The sequence below is a fragment of the Berghia stephanieae genome, chromosome 7 (assembly GCF_034508935.2).
Source record: "Berghia stephanieae isolate SIO BIC M18660-M18661 chromosome 7, UCSD_Bste_1.3, whole genome shotgun sequence".
Taxonomy (NCBI): Eukaryota; Metazoa; Mollusca; class Gastropoda; order Nudibranchia; family Aeolidiidae; genus Berghia; species Berghia stephanieae.
This window is the reverse complement of record NC_088366.1, coordinates 16,626,750-16,654,121: the sequence shown is the minus strand read 5'-3', so window position 1 is coordinate 16,654,121 and position 27,372 is coordinate 16,626,750. Positions and strand designations below refer to the sequence as shown.

Sequence of the window (27,372 nt, the reverse complement as noted above, 5' to 3'; positions counted from 1 at the left end):
TGGGTGCCATTCAAATTGTTGTCTGGTCAGCTTGCCAAACATGCGCATCTCTGCCGCTTTCACTTCATCAGATACTTCACCCTATGGTAGGTTTTAGTTTTTTTTTGAAAAACAAGAAAACTTTAAAGTAATGACACTAAATATGCCGATGAAATTCTCATCAACACAAACAGCAAAAAAATCTTTCTTCAGGTCTGAGAAGTCTTACACTGATTTAGATAATGAAACATTAAAAAATGCAAAATATCTAGACCTGAACACTAGCAAAAACCTTTCACAAAACCATCATAACATAACATAACATAACATAATGTATAGGGCGAAATAAGATAAAGTCCCTTGAATGCCCTTAACAGTAATGCTAAAAATCTATTGATTGAAAGATTACAATAATGATAAACATGGTAAAGATAATTAATCAACCTTAAATGTCCCCATGTACGTGTGATGTACAAACATATATCTTTAATCGTGACATGCAAAACACACACCACACACACACTCGTGCACCCATACATATAGAAAATCACCATAATAAGACAGCAATGCCAAAAAATCACACAACATGGCTGCTGTTCTGCAAAGAAACATCAGAACATACCCAGACGAGATGAGCTATAAATGCTACACCACCCTTTTACAATATGGAACCCAATTAGAGAGCAATATGTAAAGAAGTTGGAGAATGTCCAAAAGAAAAGCAGCGTGAATGGAGGGCTATAATAAAAGGAACAGAGCTATGCATATTCTATATCATCTGCAATGGCCATCCATGCAGCACTGCAAAAGACAAGCCAAAGTCGCGACTCTTTTCAAAACTACCAGAAATGCATGGGGTGTAGATTCGACTCTGCTCAACCGAAGCTAAATGAGTTACAGAACAAAGGATCACTCTGAAGAGTTTCAAATACCAAACTCAAACTTAGAAGCTGCCAACAATCTTTTTTTTTTCATCTGCTTTATGCATGTGGATTAAATATCACAAGGAATTGTTGAAACAAAATAAACCCCAGAGAAATATGTCAAATTCAAAACTGCTGCCTTGATTTGGGTCGTGTGGTGTTCAGGTTTGAAGCACTGGGAGGGCAATGGGTATTATGACACCAAATCTTAATTTTATAAAGATAGAGGCATATTTAATCATAAGAATAATACCCCATTGATCAAATGTTTAATTTTAAAAAAATTATGCCCTTCCACCACGACATCATAAGATATCGTCGCCTAGGCATTCCACGAAGGAATATAGATAATTCATCAAACAAGATGTCTGATGTCAACAGGAATCACCCATGTTGTCCAAAGTGAGCAAATTGGGAGGTTAATAATCTAACGTTTAAAAAATCTTTAATAAATACCATAGCAGAGAAGCGTAATCAAAGTTGGAACCCCCTGAAAATGATTGGATTTGGGACAGTGTCTGTGTGTTTAGATTGGAAACTAATCCATTTCCAAGTTAAAATATTTTACCCATTTTACACTTAAAAATTGATTAAAAATTCAAACCTATTTTCACCCATTTTACACTTAAAAATTGATTAAAAATTCAAACCTATTTTCACCCATTTTACACTTAAAAATTAATTAAAAATCCAAACCTGATGGACAAACTTTAAATTTGGCAACAATAAAATGTGATTTGTGCAAATACCAATTGAATCTGTATAGAGGGCAGGTCTATTAATCCTGAAAAGCATAAACATTTTCACATATTTACCATTAAAAAGGCAATCATAATATTTACCCCCGGCTCCATCTTTGAGTCCTGGTTTTTGTCGTCCAACATGGCTCCCTGTACAAACCTTGAGGACATTGCAGCTGACATTGGCTTGAACAATCTGGCAGACCGACTAAACTCATCTTGTTCTCTAGACTTCTCCCACTCTGTCATCTGCTGATTGGACACTTGACTGTAGGGATCTAAAATTGACAGAAATTGGGTAGAGAATTTGATGGTGAGTCATAATATTTCTTGTTTTGCAAGAAATTGAAGCGATGTTGAGAATGGTCAGTAATACAATGATTGCAAAACACTGGCCCTAGCATTGTATCCTTGGGCAAGGTATTTTACACAAATAAATTCAAATACTCATATGTCATTCTGAGACAAATAGGAGCACAGCATATTCAAAATTCAAATGCTATTCACAGAAGAAATTTAACACTTAAGAAAATATACCTATGCATCTGAGACATGAACTCAACCTGACCAAAATTTGATCTCTCTATGAGAATATGTTATTTTCTCGTTTTTTTTTGTTTTTAAGGGTTTTACGGCGCTTGCAACACATTAAGGTCATATAAGCGCCAGTAAAAAGGAAGAAAATGGGATAGTAAAAAGTTCTAGAATTACAATTAAAGCACAAAAGAAAAGGTAAGACAAAGGGGAATTGGTTCAAATAGGGAACAGATGTAGATTCCAAGAGCACACCATCAAAGTACTTAGTTTGAGATCACCTAAAAGTCTCATCCAGACACAAGCACAGGTCCCAACTAAGAGGAACACACTCATATGTTTATAAATCATATAATATAATATGTAAACTAAACATAATACAATTCATAACAGAGAGATGATTTACAAGGAAAAAAATATCATCTCCCAAAACTATAACTATACATACGACTGTTTCCCTCTCAACCAATGACTCCGACCAAGGTCAGGACAAAACCAAGCAATCTCATTCCAAGACAAAGACAGAAAGCAATTGGAAAACAGATAAGAGGGGATAGAAGACACAGCAAGTACCTCCCTGCCCGCTATGGGAGGTAGGAACCCCACCCAGATGTTATGTTATTTTCTCACCAACTACAGTGAAATAATGATATCTAAGAGATGCAAACTTAAATGAAATATAGATACATTATAAAAACAAAACCCATGAAATAATAGAGCTCAACTTTTTGATACAAGGAGCTATTTATAAACATTTCAAGTATAATTACTTTTACAACATTGTTTCAAGCGTTAGCTCTCATCAGGACGTGGAAGTGAAAGTAGGTTGTTGTGTTTTTCGTATTTTTCTAGATTCGTGTTTATGGCGGTTTGTAATTACATAAAAGGTGTTTGTTTCTATGTCTGCAGATGGATGTTAGTTCGTTTCTTCTGTTTATTGTTGCCATGTTTGGTTTTGTGATAATGAAGAATTTTTCTTCTAAGCAGAGGTTGCAAATCTTAGATGAGGGGGATTACAACTGTGCTCTGGAGATGGTTTCCCATGTAATGTTGTGTTGTATGTTTTTTTCTTTGAGGTTCCAAATGTGTTCGCTTAGTGTAGTAGAATGTCATTTGTGTATATTTCTGAAGGAAGATTTATGCAGGTTGTATCTGGTTTTAAATGAACACTCAGTAAGGTCAATGTATGTTTCTTGTTTTGATGTGTCTGGTCGTGTAACTGTGGCTTGATAAATAATGTTTTGAGTCAGGCAATTGCCGTTTAGTGGGCATGTTGCCTGGGTCCTGCAGTTGCATTTTTTCTCTAGGTTGTTGCTGGGCTAAGCTGGCTGTGATAGTTTTCATTTAATGTTGGAGGAAAAAATGTTTTGTATGTTTGGCATGCAGGCATATCCTATTTTGATGGTGTTTTTGTTCATGATTGGTTGTAGAACGTGACCGGGAGGGAAGCATTTTTGTAGTAGATTGAAGAATTTGTTACCGATAGAAGTTGTCACATTCTTGCTGTAGGGTGGGTTGAACCATGTTATATGTCGTTTTCTTTGAGGTTTTTTCATTGGGGTGGTAATGGTCTCTTCCTCATATTTTAGTATGTAGTCATAGCCACTTTTTTGTAGTGCATTTGTGTATGTTGTTGTTTGTAGAGTTGTTAGATAGTCGTTTGTTAATGCTCTCTGGGATGTTTTTTTTATTAAAGATGGACGTACAATGAGATGTTGTTAGGTTTTGAAAATGGTTGATAGGTGCTGTCGTTCAGGTTGATGGTTATGTCTAGGAAGTCGAATGTCTTTTTGTTGGCTTCGATTGCAATTTTCAGATTGATGTCCTGGAAGATTTTGCATATTTTTTTCTTTATTAATTCTGTCTGCCTCTGTGTTTTATTGCACAATGCGAGCCCGTCGTCTCTGTATAGTCCAATGTTTATATCAAGATGTTGCATTTGGAAAAGTAGATATAGTCTACTTTCACTTCCACTTCCTGATGAGAGCTAACGCTTGAAACAATGTTGTAGAAGTTAAATAATCATAATTATACTTGAAATGTTTATACTTGAAAATGATAGTGCTAAACTATTAGATAAATATTTAGTTGAGCTCAAAAAGTAAACAACTGTTCTATAACCCAGTGGATCATTTGAGAATGATTAAATAATTAAATTAAAACATCCGGGTCAAAGTAAATGTACAACTAAACTATTTTCTTGTTTTAATCTTAATAATTCATAAATACAGATAAAATAATTCATGGACTAATACATAGCATATTCGATTAATCATAAAGACTTAAGACAAAGAATATTAAAAATTAGATGATGATTTTCATTTTTCATATTTAATGTTATTACTAAAGGGTAGAAATAATTCCAATTTAACTTTCATGTATTTGTGGTATGGACGGTGAAATGTCAATGAGTTTAGCAAAAGTCCCAGTGATAATTTGATCAACAATAGGACCATGATGTCATTAAAACATTAGAATAATGAAAATATTGCTACTTGAAGCTTGAAGAAATTAATAACATATGAAACTGATTAGAAGCTTTAATTTAATCAACGAAAACAGATAATGTGGACGACAGTTACCCATCCTTTCCTAATTTATTTTTTTTTTTACTTAATTAATTGATCACCTTTTATAAATATTTTTTGTTCTATTTTATTTTGTGCTTCCTTATAAAGGAGCATTCTATTTCCTGTCCCATCATTAGTTTGTTTATTCACCTTAAATACGCCATACTCACAAATCTCATTCATGTGTAGTGTTTCATTAATGACGTTTTGTTGATAACGGAAAATCCCGAAATGTCCAGATTATCTGTTTTTGTTTACTATATTAAGGATTCCATTCGATTTCATATTGCTATTCATTAAAATATCAGACAAAATTAAACTGCAATCGCCTACTGGTCACGAATTAACTAACCTGGTACTTTCTGCTGGACAGCAGTCAAGTACTGATCAAATCGAGCTTGCTTGGGAGGATCTTTCAAGAAAGGCTGCAAACTTCCTTTAAATAAAGATGTATTCGAAGTCCTCTTCACAGACTTGTCTTCATTAATTGTGTCAGATTGGGCCTCTGTAAATCTTGACAAGAACTTTGACTGATGATTTTTTTCTGTATCCAAACCCTGTGATAAAATTTATAACAACAAAGATGTTTAAAAAAATAATAATAATAACAATAATTTGCCAAGAAAGACGTGATGTGTGGTCATTGAACCAACAAAATATTTAAAAACTTGGATCTTATTTCTATTCAACAGTTAGAGACTTGAATTTGTATTAGGGCACAAATATACTTTTTCAATAACTTTTACTTTAGCCTCAGAAATTAAACAGTACTTACGATGTTGTAACTCTGTATCAGTATCAGTGGAAAAAAAAAAAAAAGCTAAAATCAAAGGAGATTTGGTTTTCCGAGCCTGCAACACCTTTGAGTCACTGGTGATTCATAAAAATTATCCAGACTTACAATGATGACGAGAGTGATTCATATTCATCATCAATACAGCTGAAGATGGGCCAGGACAACATCAAATTAACAACACCCAAAAAGGGCAGATCGATATCTTACTTAAAATCAAAGGCTAAGCAGTATATGGCTTATTTGGTACAAAATTTAGCAATAGCTGGGTGATAGTAATTGCAAAACCTAGATCTTGATACTGTGTTGTTGTGTCCTTGGGTCAGACACTTTGCATAAATGAACCTACTCATTGACTTAAGTATGAATGAGTACCTGGCTGTACATAAAGACAGATATTGTAAGAAAGAAATCTGAGCTGTAAGAAATGGACATTTGAATTCACTTGATCTGCTGGAAGAATAAATGAAGCATTATGAAATGCAGTGAAAACATGGAATCAAGTCTCATAAATTTAAACCCACCTTTTCAGGCTGGATGCCACTTGAAGTGTCTAAAGACTTGGTCATCTCAATAGCTTCCTTGGCAGATTCCATCCGACTTTTGTCTTTGGAGCCAACCAAGTCAAATACAGAATCTTGTGGTACAAAAATATAGAAATATAAAAATACAAAACTTGTGATGAACAATACAAAAAAAAAAACTCATCTTGTAACACAGTCTAGTGATATTGAACATGAGCTGCAGTAGTAATGATGCTGTGGTGGTGGTGACAATGGTGATAGTAGCGGGGGTAGTATAGTTGTGAAAGAAGTGTTCATGGCGATAGAAGTAAATGTCACAATGTTGTGGCGATGTAGAGGTGGTGAAATTTGTGATGATGTTGTGTATTAGGTGGTGAAAGGCATAGTGGTAGTAATAATGATGCTTTGGTGGTATTGGTGATGTTGGAAATAATAAATATTATGCTTCTCTAATCCCACTGTTGCAAACCTTCAACATTTTTCTAAAGAAATTTGATAACATTTCAATATTGATAACGTTTGTAAAATTAAAGAAAAGCATGGTCACTAGACCACTCTGCTATTAAATTTGATTCAATCAAAAAAAAATTTATTTTTTTTTTTGGAAAATTGAAAATAAGTTAATTAATAAATTGAGTCTCTCTCTCTCTCTCTCTCTCTCTCTCTCTCTCTCTCTCTCTCTCTCTCTCTCTCTCTCTCTCTAAAATAATCCATTGAAACCAAGATAAACCCTTCATACTCATGATAGGTTTTTCTCCCAGCAACAACCCCCTGTCGATTGCTGTCATCTTATTTTGTTTGTCATCAACACTATCTTTTTTCCTTCTCCTTGACCAATGATGAGACTTGAAATCAGCGAGAAGTTTTGGTGGAGGAAATTTCTGGGAATGAAAGATATTTTTAAAAAGATGGTTTGATAATTTATCTTTTTGGAAGTCAAAATCAATGAAAGTAGAGTTTGTACTATTTGTGGCAACAAGCAACAAAAAAAGAAAACTTGACTGAATATTTCTTTTTTAAAACTTCAAATTTCAAGAAAAAAATATATAAAAAAACTAAAGTCCCTTGATTCATCCCCAAGGGAAGATTGAAATAACCCAGACCTCAGCCGCAGTGCAGTGCTGCAAAATGAGCAAGGCGAGATGAGATGACTTGCTCAAGGTTACACAACGAGGCAGGTATTCGTGTTCGATACCTCTTGAGTATGAAGCAAAGACTATACAACTGAGTCACTCTGTCCCTAAAAGAATTGCATTAACAAAAAAAATATATCATAATTTCTACCCTTTTAGCGTAACTTACTTTTCTTGACTGCAAAGGCTTAGATGAAAGACAGAAACCCTCCAGTAGTTTTCCGACATAAGCCAATGGGAGTTTTTGTTTAGCTGAAAATAAAATAAAAATAAATAATTATAGTTAAATCATCATAAAATAAATAGTTGTTCATGAGAAAAACAAAACTGAAGGAAAATATTATTGCAACAAAAACTCAAAACTTTTGAACAAATCAATTAGTTAAATTTCAAATTCTGGCATTAGATTTAATCTTTTAACCATCATTAAATAACAATAACATCTTAAAAAATAACATGATATCATTTTAATTCAATTAAAAGTCCCATTTTATTTATACTGTTACTCATTTCAGGAAAGTTGTCATGTTTAGATAACGGACCAGGAAATACAGGAGCAAATTGGTTGATTAATACATTGGCTTTTTTCCTTTGGATCCTGAATAAGTTATCATTATCTATTAAATCTGTGATAACTGTTTATTCTTGGTTCTTATTTATTGTAGTGTATGTCCAGAGTTGGCTTTTTTTGTTGTTGTTTTGTTGCGTTTATCATTGATAATACAATGGATAATTGTCCGAATTGAACCATGGTTGTTGAAATTTTCAAGTTGAAGTCCGTTTGTACATGGTTGCCATTGACGGTCTTGAATTAATTCTTATTATCATTCCATATTTCAAATTTCAAATGACGAAAAAAAAAAATCTCATAATAGATTTCATATAAAATGATGCCAGGGGAAAAGGAGAGTTAGATTTTTGGTGCCTCCCTTTCAAAATATGCAAAAAATATACAGCAGTTCAAAATATGGAGATGGAACTGTTTTGTTTGCTTGTTTTTAAGGGTTTTACTGCGCTTGCAAAACATTTAAGTCATATTAGCGCCAGCAAAAAGGAAGAAAATCGGATAGTAAAAAGTTCTAGATTTACAGTTAAAGCACCCAAGAGAAAGTAAGACAAAGGGGAACTGGGAACAAATAGGGATCAGATGTAGAATCCAAGAGCATACCATCAATGTACTTAGTTTGAGATCACCTATAAGTCTCATCCGGACACAAGCACAAGACCCACAAAGAGGAAAACACTCAAATGCTTACATTATACATTCAAAATAACAAATATAAATATACATAACAGAAAGATGATTTACAAGGACAAAAATATCCTTTCCCAAAACAATAACAATGCATTTGACTTTTTCCCTCCCATCCAGGAATCCGGCCAGGGCCAGGACAAAACCAAGTAATCTCATTCCAAGACAAAGTTAGAAAGCAAGTTGGAAAACAGATATAGGGGATAGAAGACACAGTTACTACCTCCCTACCCACTATGGCAGGTCAGGAACCCCCACCCAGGGAGATGGAACTGGATTGGACATGTATTGAGAAAGGAAAATGGGCTTGATTGTGCTATAGCTATGGGATGGACACCAGGAGGAAAGAGGAGAAAGGGATGCCAAAAAACATCATGGCACAAAATGGTGGAGAGGGAAAGAAATGATGCTGGCATATTATACTCCTGGCAGTGAGCAAATACTGAAGCCAAGGTAAACGGAGGGAGGCTTTTCAGGCCTTATGCACCTCCTGGCGCTGATAGAATTAAGATTAAGGCAAGGTTGAAACAAAAGCTACGACAGAAAATTTGGTAACAAAATAATGATGATGGATAGATCTATAGCAAAATACTAATTTTTGATACCCTAACAGCAAGAACAAAACAGAGTTGGCTATCTATAATGTGACAAATCTCACCATGTGTCCGAGGTGCTGTCCAGCCAAAGTTTCCATCCTGGTCATCATCATCATCGTGTCCTCTCATGGTTAAGTCATAATTAGATAAACTATCTTGGACATATATGTCGTCATCATCATCTTCAAGAGCTCCCAATCCAAATGCCTGCCAGATAATAATAACAATAATAATAATAAAAATAACAACAACAACAACAATAATAATAATAATAATAATAATAATAATAATAACAATAATAATAATAAGAAGAAGAAGAAGAAGAAGAAGAAGAAGAAGAAGAAGAAGAAGAAGAAGAAGAAGAAGAAGAAGAAGAAGAAGAAGAAGAAGAAGAAGAAGAAGAAGTAGAAAAACAAGAAGAAGAAGAAGACGATGACAACGAAGAAGAAGAAGAAGAAGAAGAAGAAGAAAAAGAAGAAGAAGAAGAAGAAGAAGAAAAAGAAGAAGAAGAAGAAGAAGAAAAAAAAAAGAAGAGAAGAAGAAGAAGAAAAAAAAAAGAAGAGAAGAAGAAGAAGAAAAAGAAGAAGAAGAAGAAGAAGAAGAAAAAAGAAGAAGAAAAAAAAAGAAGAAGAATGATGATAATTATAGGAATAATAATAATAATAATAATAATAAAATAATAATAATCTATACACCAAAATGAATTACAAACAAAGAATGCATACTGCATACAGAACAATTTTCAAGACATGGAAAAAGTCTAATTAAATTATTAATTGGTTATAGACTTATGAAAGGTGTGCCTGGGCATAATTTGCAGTACTGAAATCAATTATGATGCTGACTGAGTCAAAGGTCTAAACAGCACACATAATAAATACGTTTTGAATGGATATTCTACTGGTGATCAGACAAAGTATATGCTTATGGATAATTTTAAGTCAGTCGCGAAAACATTGCAATAATTAAAAGAGTATAAAAATTGTGAACCATTATGTTACACTAATAACAGTTCATGCATAGTATTCACAGTATCTATAACAATATAGAAAAGTCCAATGGTTTTTTAATTTAAAAGAAAAAAAAAAAATAATAAAAGGATATTTGATATTTTTATTCACAGACAATGTGTTCTATATCCATCTAAAAAAGTTGTTTTTTAATGTTAAAACTGACAATGCATGCCTTATCCTACTAAAGAAATACATGAACATATAAAATAATTGCAATATGTACTATATCCTACTAAAAGAAACAAATTAAAATAATTTTTAAAAACTGCTTATGAAGCAACAGAGTCAAAATGTTGACAAACACTCATTTGACAATTCTAAAATGCCAGAAACTGCCTGCGATTTGGGATTTGGTTTCGTGTCCTTCAGAAAATGGATTTATCCATGGATTAAGGGATCACAAAGTTTAAAAAAGGATTATGGAAATGATATTTTTTAAGTGAACACTTGAGAGCCATGCAAGCACAATAACACACTTACCTGCCCCATTATTCCTTTTCCTCTCCTCTTCCCTCTGATAGGATTTCCAAACTGACTGACGCGAGATCCAGGGAGAGCCAAGGAAGGGTCCAAGCCTCTGTAACCTAAGCCTTTCACATCATCCTTTGTGTTCAACATTATTGGGCTGACATCGGATGGGGCAAAAGTCAAATCGCTTATGCTTGAAGGGATGTATGAATCAGAATCCTTGAGAAAATAACAAAATAAATGAAGCTAGAAATGATAGAAATGTTCATGGCATTGCCATTGCAAAATATTATTAAACCAATCAACAGTCACTGCTTTTTGTGTTAAAGGTTAAGCAGAATAATCATGAAATGTAATTTTTTAAAAATAATAATAATAATTTCATCCTCTAATAATTACTTACGTCACTGTCCGAATCTGACGGAGGCAGGGCACAACCATAAACTTTTTTCCCTTTGGATCCATCTAGATAGTAAAAGTAAACAATTTGGGAATTGTGTAAAAATGCTTCACTTCCAAATGCGGTTATACAAAAATAAAAATGATCTTTAAGTCTTACTCTTAGAATAACTGCAGAAGAGCACACTTGTGATGAATAAACTCAAAAGGAATTGACAGTGTACCCCAATTCACCATTCAAATAGACTGTATTGCCAGTGATTTCCTAAACAATTGGAGTGTAGAAGGATATTACAAAAGATTTTACGAAGATGACGGATCTCAAGCCCTTTTGCCTATCTTTTATGTCTACCAACTAATCAAAACGCAGAAAATTTCAAAATAATTCCTTATCATTTTTCTGACTGGAAAAAAGCACAAGCTTACAGAACCCCTCTTAAAATGTTAGCTTAAATTCCATGTATTATATTTTTAACTTGAAGAATAAGTGAAACATGACAAGAAAGTACATGTAAGACAAGAGGGCATTTGATCACACACATTACACAACACACACACACACACACACACACACACACACACACACAGCAGGTGCATTATTTACCTTTATTTCTTTTTGATTTTCCTTTCCTTGTGTTTCTCTTTACTCTCGGACCCAAACCTTGCCCTTCCCTCCATCCCATTTTCTTCAATAACTTGATGCCTATAGGGAGACTGTAAGCACAATACCACATGAATATATGTTTTAAAATTATAAATCAACTTGAGTAAACCGCTTGCATTATGATGAAGAATTTTCATCAAGACTTATCGACAAATAAAACATAATATTAGAGGTTGTGACTACAGTTGTTACCTTGATTTTTTGTAACATTATACAAAAACAACAAAAATAATTCAAAATTCTATCGAAATCATCCAGCTTTCATCAGTTGTTTGTTTTTAATTAAGGGTTTTACAGCACTAAATTTTTCGTCATTTCTGAACAAATAAAAAGGAATTTGATAAAATAGTCAAAATAATTTAGATTGACCTAACAAGCACTAAAGAAAAAAAAAAGTAAGGTAAAAGCAATACGTTCTTTAGCCTGGCCTGAAACGAACTAAAAAGTTGAACAATGTCAAAGCTCAAGGAACTCAGCAAAAAGGGATACATTCAAATGGTCATAAAATAATCATTTATATTTAAAACCAAACAATGATAATGTTAGTAATTTAGAATGTTGTTTTTTTTTCTTTTTGTTTGTAAGTTTTTCTCTGTGTTGTCTATCGCTGTGTGTAGACCCTGTAATATATCTTACTGAATATATAAGCTTCAAGGGTCATTTACTCTGTATTTTCTAATTAATCTTTCATAACCACATATGACTTTGGGAATATTTTCAATGATAGACTGACAGAGTTGTATAATTTAGAATTATTTGGATAATAAAGATGATTAGAAGCTTTCGGCCTTATATAAAAAGTGTCAAGCAAGTGGTGTGAGTTGGGTAAAATGAAAATTTGGCTTCAGTATTTGACTATTCAAATAAACAGATGTGAAGCCAACTGAGCCTGGTGTAAATCTTGGGAAAAGAAATATATCAATGTGCATTCTTGTAGAATCGAATTCAGATTTTGATACAATTGGTAAATACTCACTACTCTGGTACAACAAGGTCATTGAAAGCGCCACCAAACTCTAAGGCTGATGATTGCGTGAGCTGCTTGGCTACATCCTCCAGTTTACGCTTTCTCTCCTCAGATGTATAATTGCCAGAGGTGGTAAACTTCCTTGGGGCGATACCATGTTCCTCAAGGTCCTTGAAAGTAGGTGATGAATGACTACTGATATCATCTGATAGATGGTGGTGATGATGATGATGATGATGATGATGATGATGATGATGATGATGATGACGACGAAGATGATGATGATGATGATGATGATGACGAAGACCATGATAAAGACAATGATAATGATGATGATGATGATGATGATGATGATGATGATGATGATGAAGACAACTCAGCTCAACTACTGCTCCTTTACCTCATCATCCATAAAATCCTCAGGACGTGACTGCTGACCTTCATCATTCTTCTGACTTCTTGACGATATGAATGATGATGGGATGAAACCTATTATTAAATAATGTAAATTGTAAATTGTAAAGATAAGGTGTTGAGACACTGGTAAGTCATAACAAACAACCCTGGGTTAATATTATGTAAAGATTTTTCTATAAAGATTTTTGAACACTGTAAAGAGAAAACTAATAATGACAGTGTTACTATTACAACTAAAAATTCTACTACAACATTACTACTACTACTACCACAACTACTACTACTACACTATTACTACACTACTACTACTACTACACTACTACTACTACTACTACTACTACTACTACTACTACTACGACTACTATAACTACCGTTACCACCACCACCACCACCACTACAGAGATCTATATTTTAATGTGCTCAATGCACTCTACAAAAGTCCCAACCCAATAGCAATATCTAACATGTAGGATGATAGACATCACTCCTGTAAGGAACGATGATAATATTTTTTTGGGATAAAGACTATGTTACTTGCCAGGTACTCATTTATCATCTGAATACTATTACTATGACAGAATGTGAGTGAAGAGCCGTTTCCAAGGACGCAGCTCTGTGCCACCCACAGCAAGGACCTACAGGTCCAATGGTAAGTGTCATACAAGCTGTACAATGCAATGCTTTTTACTTTTACCTATGTTTTGTAAATTTTGAAAATTGCATGCATTAAAAGAAAAATTCCATGCATATGTTCAAGAAATCAAAAACAATTTTGCTCATATAGTGTTTCATGATAAACAAGTTGCTGAATTCAATTAAGTAGTGTGTGTGTGCGTGTGCATTGCCTAAAATGTAGCCTTACATACTTGGCACTCTTTGGTTTATCACATTTACGTTGAATATACCTATTAAATCCAAGTGGAATCAGCATAAACTCTACACTCTTAAAGTTAAAGTCAATTTTTGCTTAAAGTCAACACCATTTGTTGGTCCCAAATTTTCTGTCCTTTATCTAAGTGTATTCCATGGATAAAGTTAATCTTGCTTAAAGTCAACCAGCCATTCTGGTCCGACTGTGTTAGCTTTATCAGAGTTCCACTGTATAGTAAAAAAAAAAAGGCTTAAGTATTTAATTTATTAAGTATTTAATTTAGAAAACTAAACAATAATAGTTCTTTAAAAAGCTATTTGTGAAGAGCCAAGAATATGGGAGATAATATATAACAGTAAATTTAACCATGTAATGGCAGAACACTGCCTGGTTTTCACTTGAGGCCCTACCTTCTTTAGACCCGACAGTGTTGAAGTATCCCGCAGAAAACCCTCCAGTGAAAGCTCCATGAAATCGTCTCCTTCCTTCCTTATCTGTGGCTGTCAAGTCTTGAACTGTGATTGGCTTTTTTGTTACCTGAGCTATGAAGAAAAGGAAGCAAGCAGTAATAGAAGTGATAATAATGACAAGTAGATACTGAGCAACAGCTACAACGTGGCACTCAAATTTGGGATTTTGTTTTAAAACTAAAAAGGAAAGCAAGAAAATTAGATGATGAGTAAAAAAAGTAGTCCTTCAGAGCCACCAGACCCATGGAGCTGGAGTTTATCCCGGTTTCTATAACATGACATGGCCAATAGCAACTGCTTGCTACCCTTTAGACAAGACAGTAGTCTATCACAAAGTATTTCCATCAGATCTATCAGACCCAGCTATCCAATCACTGCTGGGTGGACAGGTGGATCGATCTCAGTCTCTTTGCTTGAGAAGGGAGTGCTCTACTAACTGAGCTATCGGGACCCCCAGCGTATGATGAGCTAGCTCCTTTTATTTTGCAATGTTTGATTTGTAAAACTTGTATATTTTAAATGTCTAGCTGTGATTTCTAGATCATATTTTATAAGCTTGTCAATGTCCAAACTGTTCTTCACTCTAGTTTAGTGATATGCTTCCTACCAAATATGGATATAATGCCATTTATATACTATATTAAAATCAAGATGTCAGAACCATCATGGAGAGTTTTACAGATATTAGTGTCAGACTATCTATAATGACACTGAAGATAACGCCATTGATTCATATAATAATATATTTCAAGCTGATTGAAAAAAAAATGGATTTGGTATCTTCGTATTGTTGAGGTTTTTTTGGTTTTTTTCTTACATTTAAAAAATCACTTGATCTTTACTGATTTGACTTTCATAATCAGAACAACCTACCATGACTACATAAATGTTTATTGTGGTAATTATAACAATAGAATAAAGACCATCCTTTCAGTTGTTTTGTCTTAGATTTGATCCTCCTTTTAAAAAATATTTAATATTACTTAAGAAGAGAATGAGTGATCATATCCAATGACCATCTATGTATAATGAATGATCTGTCAACACTCCTTTCCCCTAAAAGAGGCCAACTGAGCCGCAGACATATGAATCCTGTTACCTGTTTTCACCATAAATAATACCATATTATTTTAATCAACGCAGTATTAAAAGCAAAAGACGATAAAAAGGTGTAAAGAATTATACACTGCCACATAAAAGGGAGTGGATTGTGATAGGTTTGTGATATCATTTATTTAAATAACAGATTTATTTGTTCACTTGCCAACATGGGATGATTCCATTATTGTCATATCAATAAGTTATTTATATTCTTTTATTTCTTGGAAAGTTATTTTAGTTTAAAGTAAATGCTGAAAAATGTCCTTCTATTTGCCTTTGTTATTTATTGGCGGACTTTGTAACCTGAAATTGTTGCATTTTCGGTAGTGTCCACCATTTGGATTTCAAAAAGGAACTGTGTTTTCAGTCCATCAGTGGACTGAAATAAGTTAAGATGTTAAATCAAGTGCCCCTCACTGGAATTTTGATTTATAAATTTCTAATTATTTAATCATCCAAAGCTAAATTATACCCAATTGTATCCACGATCAAAAAGTATAGTAAATTGGCATTGATTTAAACATAAACAACACCAAATGACAGGGGCATTCCTCCTGAAGAAAATAAGACATAAATCATTAACATCCATCAATAATCATAAATCAAAAAATTGATGGAACTTTTCTGGGACCCATTACTCAAAAGTAAAAAAAAATCGGATCACAGCCACTAGTACTAGGTCATTTATCAGCTCACTGTTTCACTGTTGGAGTGCCAAATGCGTCATTTTTTTGGTTAGATTTCCATTACAAATCATTTGTCAAATGAGCCCAGAATAATATAAATTGGGGTGTACCAACCCAAATTATTCGGGGCTCATTATAATGGAAATCTCAAAAATTGATGCAAAATATTGTACTTTACAACAATGTTAAACTAGGTCCAGAAGCGGGTTCGGATGTCGGACCTGACAAGTCGGCTGGGAGGGAGGGGCCAAAACTAAAGTAGGAGGTTGTTTGTAAAAAAGTTTGTTGTTGTTTGTTCCCTTTTTTATTGTTGCAGTTTTTAGTTCAGAATATTGACATTCAAGCATTCACTAACATGAGCAGAGAAAAATGTTTTTTCTCTTCTTTTTTTTAAATTCAAAGATATCTCATTTTCTTTTAAAATTTAATTCTTATATTACTTTCATCCAAATCAGGTAACGGTGTTCCTAAAACAACAAAATCATCTTCAGTATCAGAATCGTCACTGGAGAGCGCCATGTTTGCTTAATTGAAGTGTTTAGTTGGCAGCTACTCGTCAAATGTTATTTTTACTAGTCTATCTAATCTTTTCTCTGTTGCCACTGACGATATCACTGGTCTGTAAAACTTAAAATACTCAAGAAAAATATTTCTAATTGTGTGCCATCGTTATTATTCTGTGTATTGTATTAGTTGAAGACCATTGCCTTTGAACTGCAACTACTGAAGTTTACGATTATTTTTTTTACAAACTAATGGTATGGAGTATGGATGATTAAATAGAACAGTAAAGGAAGGTGCCCCAAACGTAAACAAGGTCTAGAAGCACGTGGCAGACCACATGTTCCTGTCTTGACAGCTCACGTTCCAATGTAAATTATAGAAAAAAATAACCTTTAAAATTTGGCTGTTATGTGGCAAAAGAAACACATATTCATAAATACTCGATCACGCGTCAAATAATATCTAAATATTGATTTTTTATTAAACAAATCGTAAAATTTATCAAAAATTACTGTCGGTCTATTTTTAGACCACGGTCAATCTCATTCTCCAAAATCAATGCGCTTGTGTGAACAAAACAAGAACTATTTGAAATCTGGTTTTCGGAATAATTTAGCCATATACAAAGAATTTAAATAAATAACTATTTTATTTGTACGTATTTGTTTTTAACTGACTGAGTATTATCTACAATTTGAACGACAAAAACGGGAGACCTGTTTTGTGCGCAACGTTGTCCGGCTGCTAAAGTTCCTAATCACCAGAAAAGAATGGCAGTCCAACTCATGCAAAGGTAAGATGCCAATTTCAGTGTTTGAGTTTGTAATTTGTATCGATTGGTTTTGAGAGAAGGAAACGATTTAGTTCAATGTTAATCCATAATAGCGTTCGGGTATTTAACTTTGGATGTCTCACCGGCATAATTTTAGAATGCTTTGTTTATTTGTTTTCATTTCACTTCGCAATTTGACTGCTGTCAGTCATTACAAATTACAGTTACAGTTACAGTACAGCTTCACTCGCCGATTCTCACTTACAGAGTTTACGTTTCCTTCACTCATGTCTGCTTCATGCTCATTCAGTGAGTGATTCGAATACTACTCTGTGAGAGAACACACTTTTCGTAATTTATGACATTTTATGGGTAACGTTTACAGTCTAGAACGTGTGTCAGTGTCAGCGTCAGTCATAACTTGACCGAAAAACAAAACAGAAAGGAACAAAAAAAAGAGCAGACACCCCCCTCCTCAGTAGTTGAAATCTCAACAAAAGTTGTTTTTTTAAATCCTCATCTTTCGTGGCGCGTAGCTTTCACCGCTTGTCATATTTTATTGACTCTCGCTCTTTCCTGACCTGATAATAATAATAGATTTCGAAACAGTCTTCATTCTCTCATTATCTATTCATGACTGGAACTGGAAAAGGAACAAGACAAAGGGTCTCTGCCACCGATTTTCAATATCTTGTGTTGTTTGAGGGATTTAAGTTGGTAGCCGTTTTTGCCACATAAGACTTGTTGTTATTGTTTTTGCTGAGAGTCGATGGGATAAGGAATGGCAGAGAGGGAGGAAGGGGTGAAAAAATGAGAATGTCTGGGAAAAGAAAATGTCCCACTCAACCCCTTCTCGCATCTTTGATATTTGGCAGGTGTCAAACTACATGTATGACGTTTTGGATCTTCCAAGCCGTTTCGCCTTATTTGGTCGGTAGCTCTGTGAAAGAAAACATACAATTGTAAAATGCAGGGAGTGCGGTCTGATATTTTCGTCGTCGCTATGATTATTCCCAGACAGGGTCTGCCAATAACGAAAATTGGTTATTCCCAGACCGATAGAGGAAAAAAAAAAAACAATATTTTTTTATTTAAAAAAAAATAAAAACAATTTTAAGAAATTCATGCTCAGAAACGGAACAAGGCCAAACAAAAAAGGATAAAAGAATAGACTCGCTCCAAAAAAAAAAAAAGATTTTAAAAAAAAAGGGGGGGGGGGGGGGGGGGAGAGCGATTGAATGAATCTGTGCAGCTAAAATGAGCAACGAGTTTCCCTTGGCTCAAGAGGAATGAAAATGAAAAAAACTGTGTTTAAGTTTTTGTATGAGTGTTGTGGGGGGTCGTGGGGTTTTGTTACAGTTTTATACTTATAGATAGAATGCGGTTGGCCAAGGAGTTCACAACATTGCCATCCGGAAGTATAACGGACCAACACACAAACTCTGTGTAACCATGAACTTTTATAGTCTGGTTAATACAGTTTAGTGAGAACAACTCACAAACGCGGATGGCAAAAACAATAACAAAGGCCTGAGTGACGTCATCTGCATACTATCTATACACATCCCTGTTAGTTCAATCTATTTTGGGGGTAATGATCAAGTGGGGCCTGGTCCCACAACTCTTTACGGATTTACCTTGGATTGAAATGAAAACTAAACCTCTCTGATTACTTTAGATTACCTAATTTTATTTCATACGTTTTTTTTATGAAGAAGAAGCTTTTTAGGATTTTGTAATTCATAGGAAACACCATGATATGTGACATGATGTCTTATCTAAATTTTGCCTGAGGAATGATAAGCCAACAATTTTGAAAAGCTCTCTCTATTGATCGAATTATCAAAAATTTTATTTGTGATCAGATATTTTATTTGACTTTAAAGTGAAATCTAGAGGCATTAAAAAATATTCAATGTTTATTAGACTTTTCTTATGTGATCAAAAAGTTAAATACAGGAAATACTGATCAAATGAGTTCACCAGAAGGTAAATAAAAGCCCATTTTTTAAAAGCTAATCGACATTGGTTATGTAATCTTGCCTTCATGATCATAAATCTCTGATAAAATTAGACCTGACACAACGGTTTTAGTTTTAACAACCTAGTGGTATCTGAGTTCCAGGTCCATTATGTTTTCTAATGTTTTTATTGAATATAAGCAAACCATTAAGAAATAGGTCATGTCTATATATTCAACATTGAATGGTATTTCTTCTTACATTGAAATAAGTGGTTCTTTAGAGTAATAAGGCTCATGGAACTGGAGTTATTCCTGTTTCTGTAACATGAAGCAACAGACCTTAAATAGTGCTTGATAACTTTCTTTAAACAATAAATGGTATTTCATCTTACTTTGAAATAATTGGTCCTTTAGAGTCATAAGGCTCATGGAACTGGAGTTTTTCCTGTAACATGAAGCAACAGACTGTAACAAGTGCTTGATGAACTCTGAATAAGTTGCACATTTACATTTTACTTGTAGAGTTAGATCCAGTTATTCATTCAAACATTGCTATCTTAATTTCAAATTGGCATTTAATTAATAATAATAAATATAAAGTTAAATAAATCCAATGATAATAATTGATAAAATAAGATAATTATAACTTTTATTCATTGGTTGGTCCATATGAATTTTACTTTATGATTTTGTGTGAGATGATATTGCTTTTTATGGGACCATGGGAAAATGGTTTAGGATGCCATGCTTATCTTTTTTTTTCAGATCTAAATAACATTACAACAAGAATGAGTCTCTGCATTCCTTTAATTGTTCTGGAAGCATTGGCCTGCCTATACCATGGGAATTAAACAATTTATATTCAGGAAGAAGTATCATTATTATTATTATTATCATCATCATCATCATTGAGTCATATCCTTCAAGATTATCAAAATGGCTTTCATTTGTTACTGTATCTTATAGAGTTCCTCATATATCATTATGGACCCTTCTATGTTTTTTTAATGGAATTAATGTTTTTATTCTATATTCTTCATAAAACCTCTCAGCTTTATTGACCTACCAAGTATAATCTAGAGACTAGAGAGCGGTGATTGAGAGAACAGGACCATATTTTGCTTTCGAGCGTTTCTTAATTTTAAAAGCAGCTTACTGTAGTTTGTAAAGATTTTAAAAAACTTTTTTCTAATGACAGCGTCTAATACACGTTAAAACCAATGCATTTCTATCCCGTTGTAATTTTTGGCAGTGGTATCTCCATTTTAATGGTATTGGCTCCTGTTTCTTTATACAAATGCCCTGTGAGCTTGTTATACACTCGAAAGAAACATTTACATAGGGAAGTCAAGAAGAATATAGCAAAAGAAACCTGCTTCCTTGGTTATGAATAAGAAATTTAAAAAGAAATAGGCAAATATCTCTTTATCTTGTCTACCATTTAACTTTCTAATTATTTTTAAAAGTTTATTATATCCTTTTCTATATTTATAATTTAATTTATCAACAAGATAAGAGTACTGATGAATCTATTTATGTAGCTGATTTGTAATGGTAGTAGAATTTGATAGATGGGACCATGTGATGTTGCATATCAGAACCTTTCTTAATCAAAGCTTTTGCTAAGGCTCTTAAATCACAGATTTAAAAAAATGGAACTACACAGTTTCAGTAATAATTATCAATTTTCTTTATTTTTTTTCTTTCTCTTTCACAGGATGAGAATACAAGCATACCTTTATAATGGAGAAACATCTTATCTATATTTTTAAAAATGATTTTCAGTTTGAATAACATGAATATGAATGAAATGACAATAAAAGTGATATAAATTTATAATCTGCTTTTAATTTATTTCGATTTCACAAGTTGTGTTATGGCCCTCAGATACGGCAGGACGGGTGAGACTGAGAACCAGTCCTCACAATAGCACTAGAGGTCTTGTATGCAAGATGTGATTTCCATTGATGCAGTTTAAAGACTGTCCTGTTTTATTCATTCTGGTGCACGCTGTAGGTTTTTTGGGGTTTTTTTTTTTGTTTCTTGTTTTAAAGAAAGATTCTTTGGGCTTTTTTCTTCAATCTAAGACTTGATTGAATTCTGACTCAATGCAAATCAACTTTGTTCCAACTCCAACTCCTCAATTTCAAATTACAATGAACTTGTGCGCCCTTCCTTCTCTGTTAACCTACAGGTTATTGGATATGTAAGTTTAATACATTTACGTCTACCACAATGATAGACTAGCAATTTATCTAAATATCTTGCATTCGTCTTTTGTAATAACTTTTCATTCTGGGTTACACATGAAAGTTAGCAATGCCGGGTTACAAAAGTATTTTGATATTAAAAAGATCATCATCCTAACATTCTAATCTTAATCTTTGTCATCTTACTTTTTTTTTTATATGTTGCCAGGTGTAAGACTTATTAATTTTGCAAGTCATCATCATCATAGCTTGTCGCACCAACACCAAACTCACTCCACAGCATTGGGGAGCAGACTCTTAGGTCATGGTCAGTGCAGCTGAGCCCATCCTGGCATTCTCTAAGGATGTCTGCTCTGGGCATTCACATGTACACAAGCTAGTCTCAGCCAGCCCCCACTTTTTCATGCCACCAGTTGTTCTCACAAGTTTTGCCCGTGCTGTGTTCAGTGTTACCAATTCATTCCTGGGGAGCTCGGTTCCGTAGGACAGTTCTCTCGGATCTCCAACAGCTTCATTTGCATGATTGTCCCACTCTGTGTGGAAATCCTGTATACAGCTGCATGGTCAGGGTTGATGCTTTCTTCCGTCATGAAGCTCTTTCTCGACTTCAGTCTACTTTTTATTGGGCTGTGGTCATGTTGGGGGTGCCTTGGGTCCATTTTCTGTTTATATTTCTGGGCTTTGGAAGCAGTGGCTCTTCGAATGTGGGGAGGTGCAATGCCAGCCAGCCGATGGAGGACTGGAACTGCAGTCGGTTTCAAGTTACTCTAATGATCCGGCAGGTGTTATTTTGACATGGCAGGATCTTACTCAGACTGGTGAGACCTTTTCGGCTGTTGAATAGCAGAGGGCTAGTATGGTTGTCCTGACTGTTTTCTGATCTGCTCCCCGTGTAAGTTTTTCTTCTCTTTTCTTAGGAAGTTGTTTCTTTTGGCCACCTTTGCTTTTGTTTTCTTTGCGTTCTGAGAAAAGGACATTGTGCGGTTTACGGTAACACCGAGGTACACGGGGAATGTGTTGTTCTCCAATATGTCCCCATTCCAGGAGATGTTCAGTTTCCTGTTTTCTTTAGACTTGGCGGCTCTTTATATGGAAAGCACACTCTTGAGTTTTTCCTGGGTTAGCATTTTGTGAGTTCTTTAAATGTGGGCTCAGAGAGTGGCTCCAGGACATCCGTTAGTCTCTCCTCAATGGTCTTGAAATCAGAGGCCTGGGACGCGAGACACAGATCATCAGCATATAGAAACCCCTGGATGTTCTCGAACTGAGGTTGGTCATTGGTATAAACGTTGAAAAGGATAGGTGCAATTACCGATCCTTGAGGGAGTCCGTTCTTTTGTGATCTGCTTTTCTTCCCATCCATTTCCACAAAAAAGTGATGGTTTGACATAAGGGATTTTATTATTGCAACTATTTTTGTGTTACGAGTTACCCTTGCAACCTTTAGGAGCAGTTTCCTGTGATTTACTGTGTCATAGGCAGCTGCCAGGTCCACGAACACAGTTCATGTAATTTGTTTGTTCTCGTAGAGATGACTGATCCTACCTCAATGGCGATTGGTCCGGATTGTGATTTTGGTATGGGGTTGCCGACAGTTTTTGACATGGCTGGAAGACACAAATGCAGGGTCTGGGTTGTAACCTGTTCTCCAGCGAGCGCTTGAAAAGGATGATTCATGCGTCATAGAAGAGTGTCAGATTATATTGGTCAGCCCATTCCTCAACAGTATCTACATCTTCGTTGTTCTCATTGTATCCCCATTTGGTGCTGTGGCTGTTAAAGTCACCTATCACAATCATTGGTTTCTCACTAGTGGTGGATGTAACTGGCCACTTGAATGGCGTTGGTGGAGGTTTGTTGACAGATATCACATTGAAGTGTCTGCCTTCAATTCTGAGAATTTCCACCTCACTTACTGTCATGTCCTGGTTGTATGTCACTATTGATTTGTCTTTGACTTTGATGTAGTTAACGCTACCGTGAATGTTGCTTTCATGTTGTATGACTAAATGCATGCCAGGGATGTTTAGTGCCACGGTCTTGTGCGTCTCTTGTAGACAGAGTTGCGTCGCTGGAGGCCGATTGCTACAACTAGGTATGGCAAACCCTCTTATCGAGTCATGGCTTTATTGGCAAACCGAGAATTTTAACTCAAATCGTCTCTCTCTTTTTCTCATTTTCAGTCCGTCAAATAAAACGTTTTTGGTATCAAATTAAATCTCAAATCTTCATCTTTAAAAAAACGTTCATGCTTTTTTCATATGATTTGCCGTTATTTCATGGCTTTGAGTTGAAGAAGAGGAGTAAACTTCGATTTTGGAACCGGCGCTCCGCTACTCGATCACCGTAACTGACGGTTGTCTTTTCTCTCCGCTCGGCTGGTCGCGTCAGCGCTATTAATAGTAACGTCAATGGCTGCATCCGAAAGAAAATTGAACAAGCTTTCATTCGATACCAGATTCGCATTTTTATGATTTTTTTCAAAAGTTGAAGTTTCAAGTTAAAAACTTTAAATTGATAAAAAAATTGAGAAAAATCTGAAAATTTGGACGATTCTGGTATCAAAAGAAAGTTTAAAATCTCAGCTTTAAAATGATGTATACGAAAGCAAGATTAATAGCTTTGCGTTCACCAGCCAACTGAAAACGAAACTACAACTACAACATTTGCCGTATTCACTTCACTCATATGCCGGCTCAGGCAAGGGGCACAATCGCTGATATTTCGTAACTTTGCGTTGAAATTGACAATTTTGGCTTTGTCAGCTACTTTAGGGGCAAATTATTTCTATTTTACTTAGAGTTGAGCTCAGAAAAAAAATACACATATTGTTTATAAAAAGATGTGTATTGTTAGAAAGTTACAGAGGTCTGGTTTGAATATTTATGAAAATACGGCATTTTGAAAACGGACAAAAGGTTGCTTTCAAAGAAGGACAAATTTTGGCGATTTTCTACAAATTTCGAAATAACATATCTTTTTTAATTTTTAACCAATTTTAATAATTTTTATACCATTTTAATCAGGAAAAAAAGTTCTACCTGTTGAATGCAACTTAAAGACAACAATTATAAATCTAAATTTGGGTTTTCCGTACCTACTACAACACACACAACACCAACATTTTGCAAGTATCTTTAACACTTTTACCATTAAACGATGATATTGACAACAACAATAATAATAACTATTATTATTATTATTATTATTATATTATTATTATTATTATTATTATTATTATTATTATTGTTATTAATAATGATATTAGTAGTAGAGGTCTAGTAGTAGAAATAGTAACAGTTGGACACAAGTACATAAATATTAAGTTTTTAAAAGCGCCTTTCAAAAATTTCAGAAAGCCGGGGGCAATGCGCTTCACAATGTTTCATATTTATCCCCCCCCCCCCCCACTTCAACAAGCCGTATGGAACCATATTTCTTTGTCATACAGCCTGTTAAGCGACCCTTGTGTACTAAACCTGTCACTACCCGTCATTTCTGTAGCCAGATACTCATTCAATCGAGTGGGGTAAGCGGTAAAGTGCCTTAGCCAGGGAAACAACGCGGGGACCACAATTTTTCACGATTAGTCATCCATCCTATTACTGATCACACTTAGCATTGGCATTGCTCGACTTTTGTGACAAGACGAAAACCGTACCGCTGAGCCATACGGTCCGTTAGTTCAGTCTAGTTTTGTGGTATCAGTGGTTATAATACAGTAGTGGTAGTGCAGTTATAGTAGAAGTACGTAGTAGTAGTCTTCTGTTCAAAATGGTCATCTGAGCGAAGAGATAGGAGATAGATTCGAATTTACTCTCTTCATTGCATTGACCGTATGCTTTGACTTTGATCATTTGATACGCTGTAAAAAAAAAAAAAAAAGTACGGTCCACCTTAACCAAAAACAAGCAACAATCTTAGTTTCCCTGAACATAGATATGGTTTTGTTTACGGGAAGAGGGGGAACCATGATTATGGTTTTCCTACAAAATAAAAGGAGCATTTGGGCTATAAATAATATGATCGTGGCCTCCCTAGCTATCTCAGGCTCGGAGTAAACAGCTGGAATTTATTCACGACCAGCTTCAGTTTGCTGCCTTAGCAACATGTAAACAAAAAGTTGGTTGGATGCGCATGACATTACTAAAGGTCAACTGCAGCATAGTTCGGGTCATTTATAAAAAAAATCTGGGTCACGTTTGACGTCAAATGTTATTGTTTACATATGGGGCACCTTCCTTTACTCTTCTATAAAGGCTAGCACTATTCAGTATCCGATACTGAATAGCGGTTTTGCACTATTCAGTATCTGACACTGAATAGTGGTTTTGCACTATAATACGGTGTTTTTTTTTCCGAAACCTGACAAAGTTATGGGAAGAGTGCAGCTGTGGGAGTGAATATGGGACTCAGAGAAGTGTACACCAGTGGGGAGTGAACCTGGGACTGGGTTTCGGCGGGTTTCGTAATAAAAAGCAATTACTTTTTTACGAAACCCGACGACACCTGGCAATATCCGACAAAGTTATGGGAGGTAGGCAGCAGCGTGTGTGTGTGTGCGTGTGTGTGTAGGGGGGGGGGGGGGGGAGGAGGGGATGAACCTGAGATTCAGGGAAGTGTACACCAGTGGGGAGTGAACCTGGGGCTCTGGGTTTTGTAAAAAAGCAATAACAAAATGGGGGAGATTACTTTTTTACGAAACCCGACAATATGCGGCAAAATTGTGGAAAGTAGGCAAAGCGTGGGGAGTGAACCTGAGACTCAGTGAAGTGTACACCAGTGGGGAGTGAACCTGAGACTATGGTTTTCGGCGGGACTCAGCTAGTTTCATAAAGAAGCAATTACTTTTTTACGAAACCCGACAAAACCTGGCAATATCCGAGAAAGTTATGGGTAGTAGGCAACAGTGGGGAGTGAACCTGAGATTCGGGGAAGTGTACACCAGTGGGGAGTGAACCTGAGACTGGGTTTCGGCGGGTTTTGAAAAAAAAAAGCAATTACTTTTTGTTTACGAAATGCGCCATCTCCCAACAAAATCGGGCAAAGTTATGGAAAGTAGGCAAATAATGGGGAGTGAACCTGAGACTAAGGGAAGTGTACACCAGTGGGGAGTGAACCTGAGACTATGGTTTTTGGCGGGTTTCAGCGAGTTTCACATAAAAGCAATTACGTTTTTACAAAACCCGACTAAACCTGGCAATATCCGACAAAGTTATTGAAGTAGGCAACAGTGGGAGTGATCCTGAGAATCAGGGAAGTGTACACTTGTGGGAATTGAACCTGGGACTCTGGATTTTGTAAAAAAGCAAAACCAAGGGGGAGGGAGAATTACTTTTTTACGAAACCCGCCAAAAGCCGACAAAGTTATGGGAAGCAGGCAGCAGTGGGGAGTGAATCTGGGATTTGGACACCGATGAGGATTGAACCCGGGACTGCGAGAGGCTGATACCAGTGGACAGTGAGCTCAGAATGTACTTTTATTTCGAAACCTACCGAAATTGTCAAAATTTATGGGAAGTGGGCACCATTGGGCAATGAACCGGGACTCAGGAAAGTGCACACCGGTTGGGAGTGAACCTGGGACTGTGAAAAGAGGAAATCAGTGGAAATGAACCTGGGACTAAGGAAGATGGATACCAGTGGGAAATGAAGCCGGACTATGGAAGTTGGGTACCAGACGAGAATGAAGCAATTACTTTTTTACGAAACCCGCCAAAACCCGCCGAAAAACCATAGTCTCAGGTTCACTCCCCCACTGTTACTTTCTTTCCATAACTTTGTCGGATATTGGCGGGTTTCGTAAAAAAGTAATTGTTTTTT

The 27,372-nt window shown here is 35.2% G+C and overlaps 1 protein-coding gene across 1 annotated transcript in view; it reads right to left on the bottom strand.

The window, feature by feature from the left end:
- LOC144976793 (G patch domain-containing protein 1-like) overlaps nucleotides 1-16,723 on the bottom strand; it is a 24,621-nt gene extending 7,898 nt beyond the window's left edge. The window contains exons 1-14 of the mRNA XM_078921243.1: nucleotides 16,541-16,723; nucleotides 14,254-14,385; nucleotides 12,956-13,044; nucleotides 12,565-12,725; nucleotides 11,529-11,638; nucleotides 10,929-10,990; nucleotides 10,538-10,744; nucleotides 9,107-9,251; nucleotides 7,366-7,448; nucleotides 6,803-6,944; nucleotides 6,064-6,176; nucleotides 5,099-5,303; nucleotides 1,745-1,920; nucleotides 1-81 (exon numbers count right to left, since the gene is read on the bottom strand). The exon at nucleotides 1-81 is cut by the window's left edge and continues 47 nt beyond it. Of these exons, the coding sequence (XP_078777369.1) occupies nucleotides 1-81; nucleotides 1,745-1,920; nucleotides 5,099-5,303; nucleotides 6,064-6,176; nucleotides 6,803-6,944; nucleotides 7,366-7,448; nucleotides 9,107-9,251; nucleotides 10,538-10,744; nucleotides 10,929-10,990; nucleotides 11,529-11,638; nucleotides 12,565-12,725; nucleotides 12,956-13,044; nucleotides 14,254-14,385; nucleotides 16,541-16,619 (1,785 nt within the window). The 5' untranslated portion in view covers nucleotides 16,620-16,723. The remainder of the gene's footprint in view (nucleotides 82-1,744; nucleotides 1,921-5,098; nucleotides 5,304-6,063; nucleotides 6,177-6,802; nucleotides 6,945-7,365; nucleotides 7,449-9,106; nucleotides 9,252-10,537; nucleotides 10,745-10,928; nucleotides 10,991-11,528; nucleotides 11,639-12,564; nucleotides 12,726-12,955; nucleotides 13,045-14,253; nucleotides 14,386-16,540) is intronic.
- Between the last annotated feature and the right edge of the window lie 10,649 nt (nucleotides 16,724-27,372).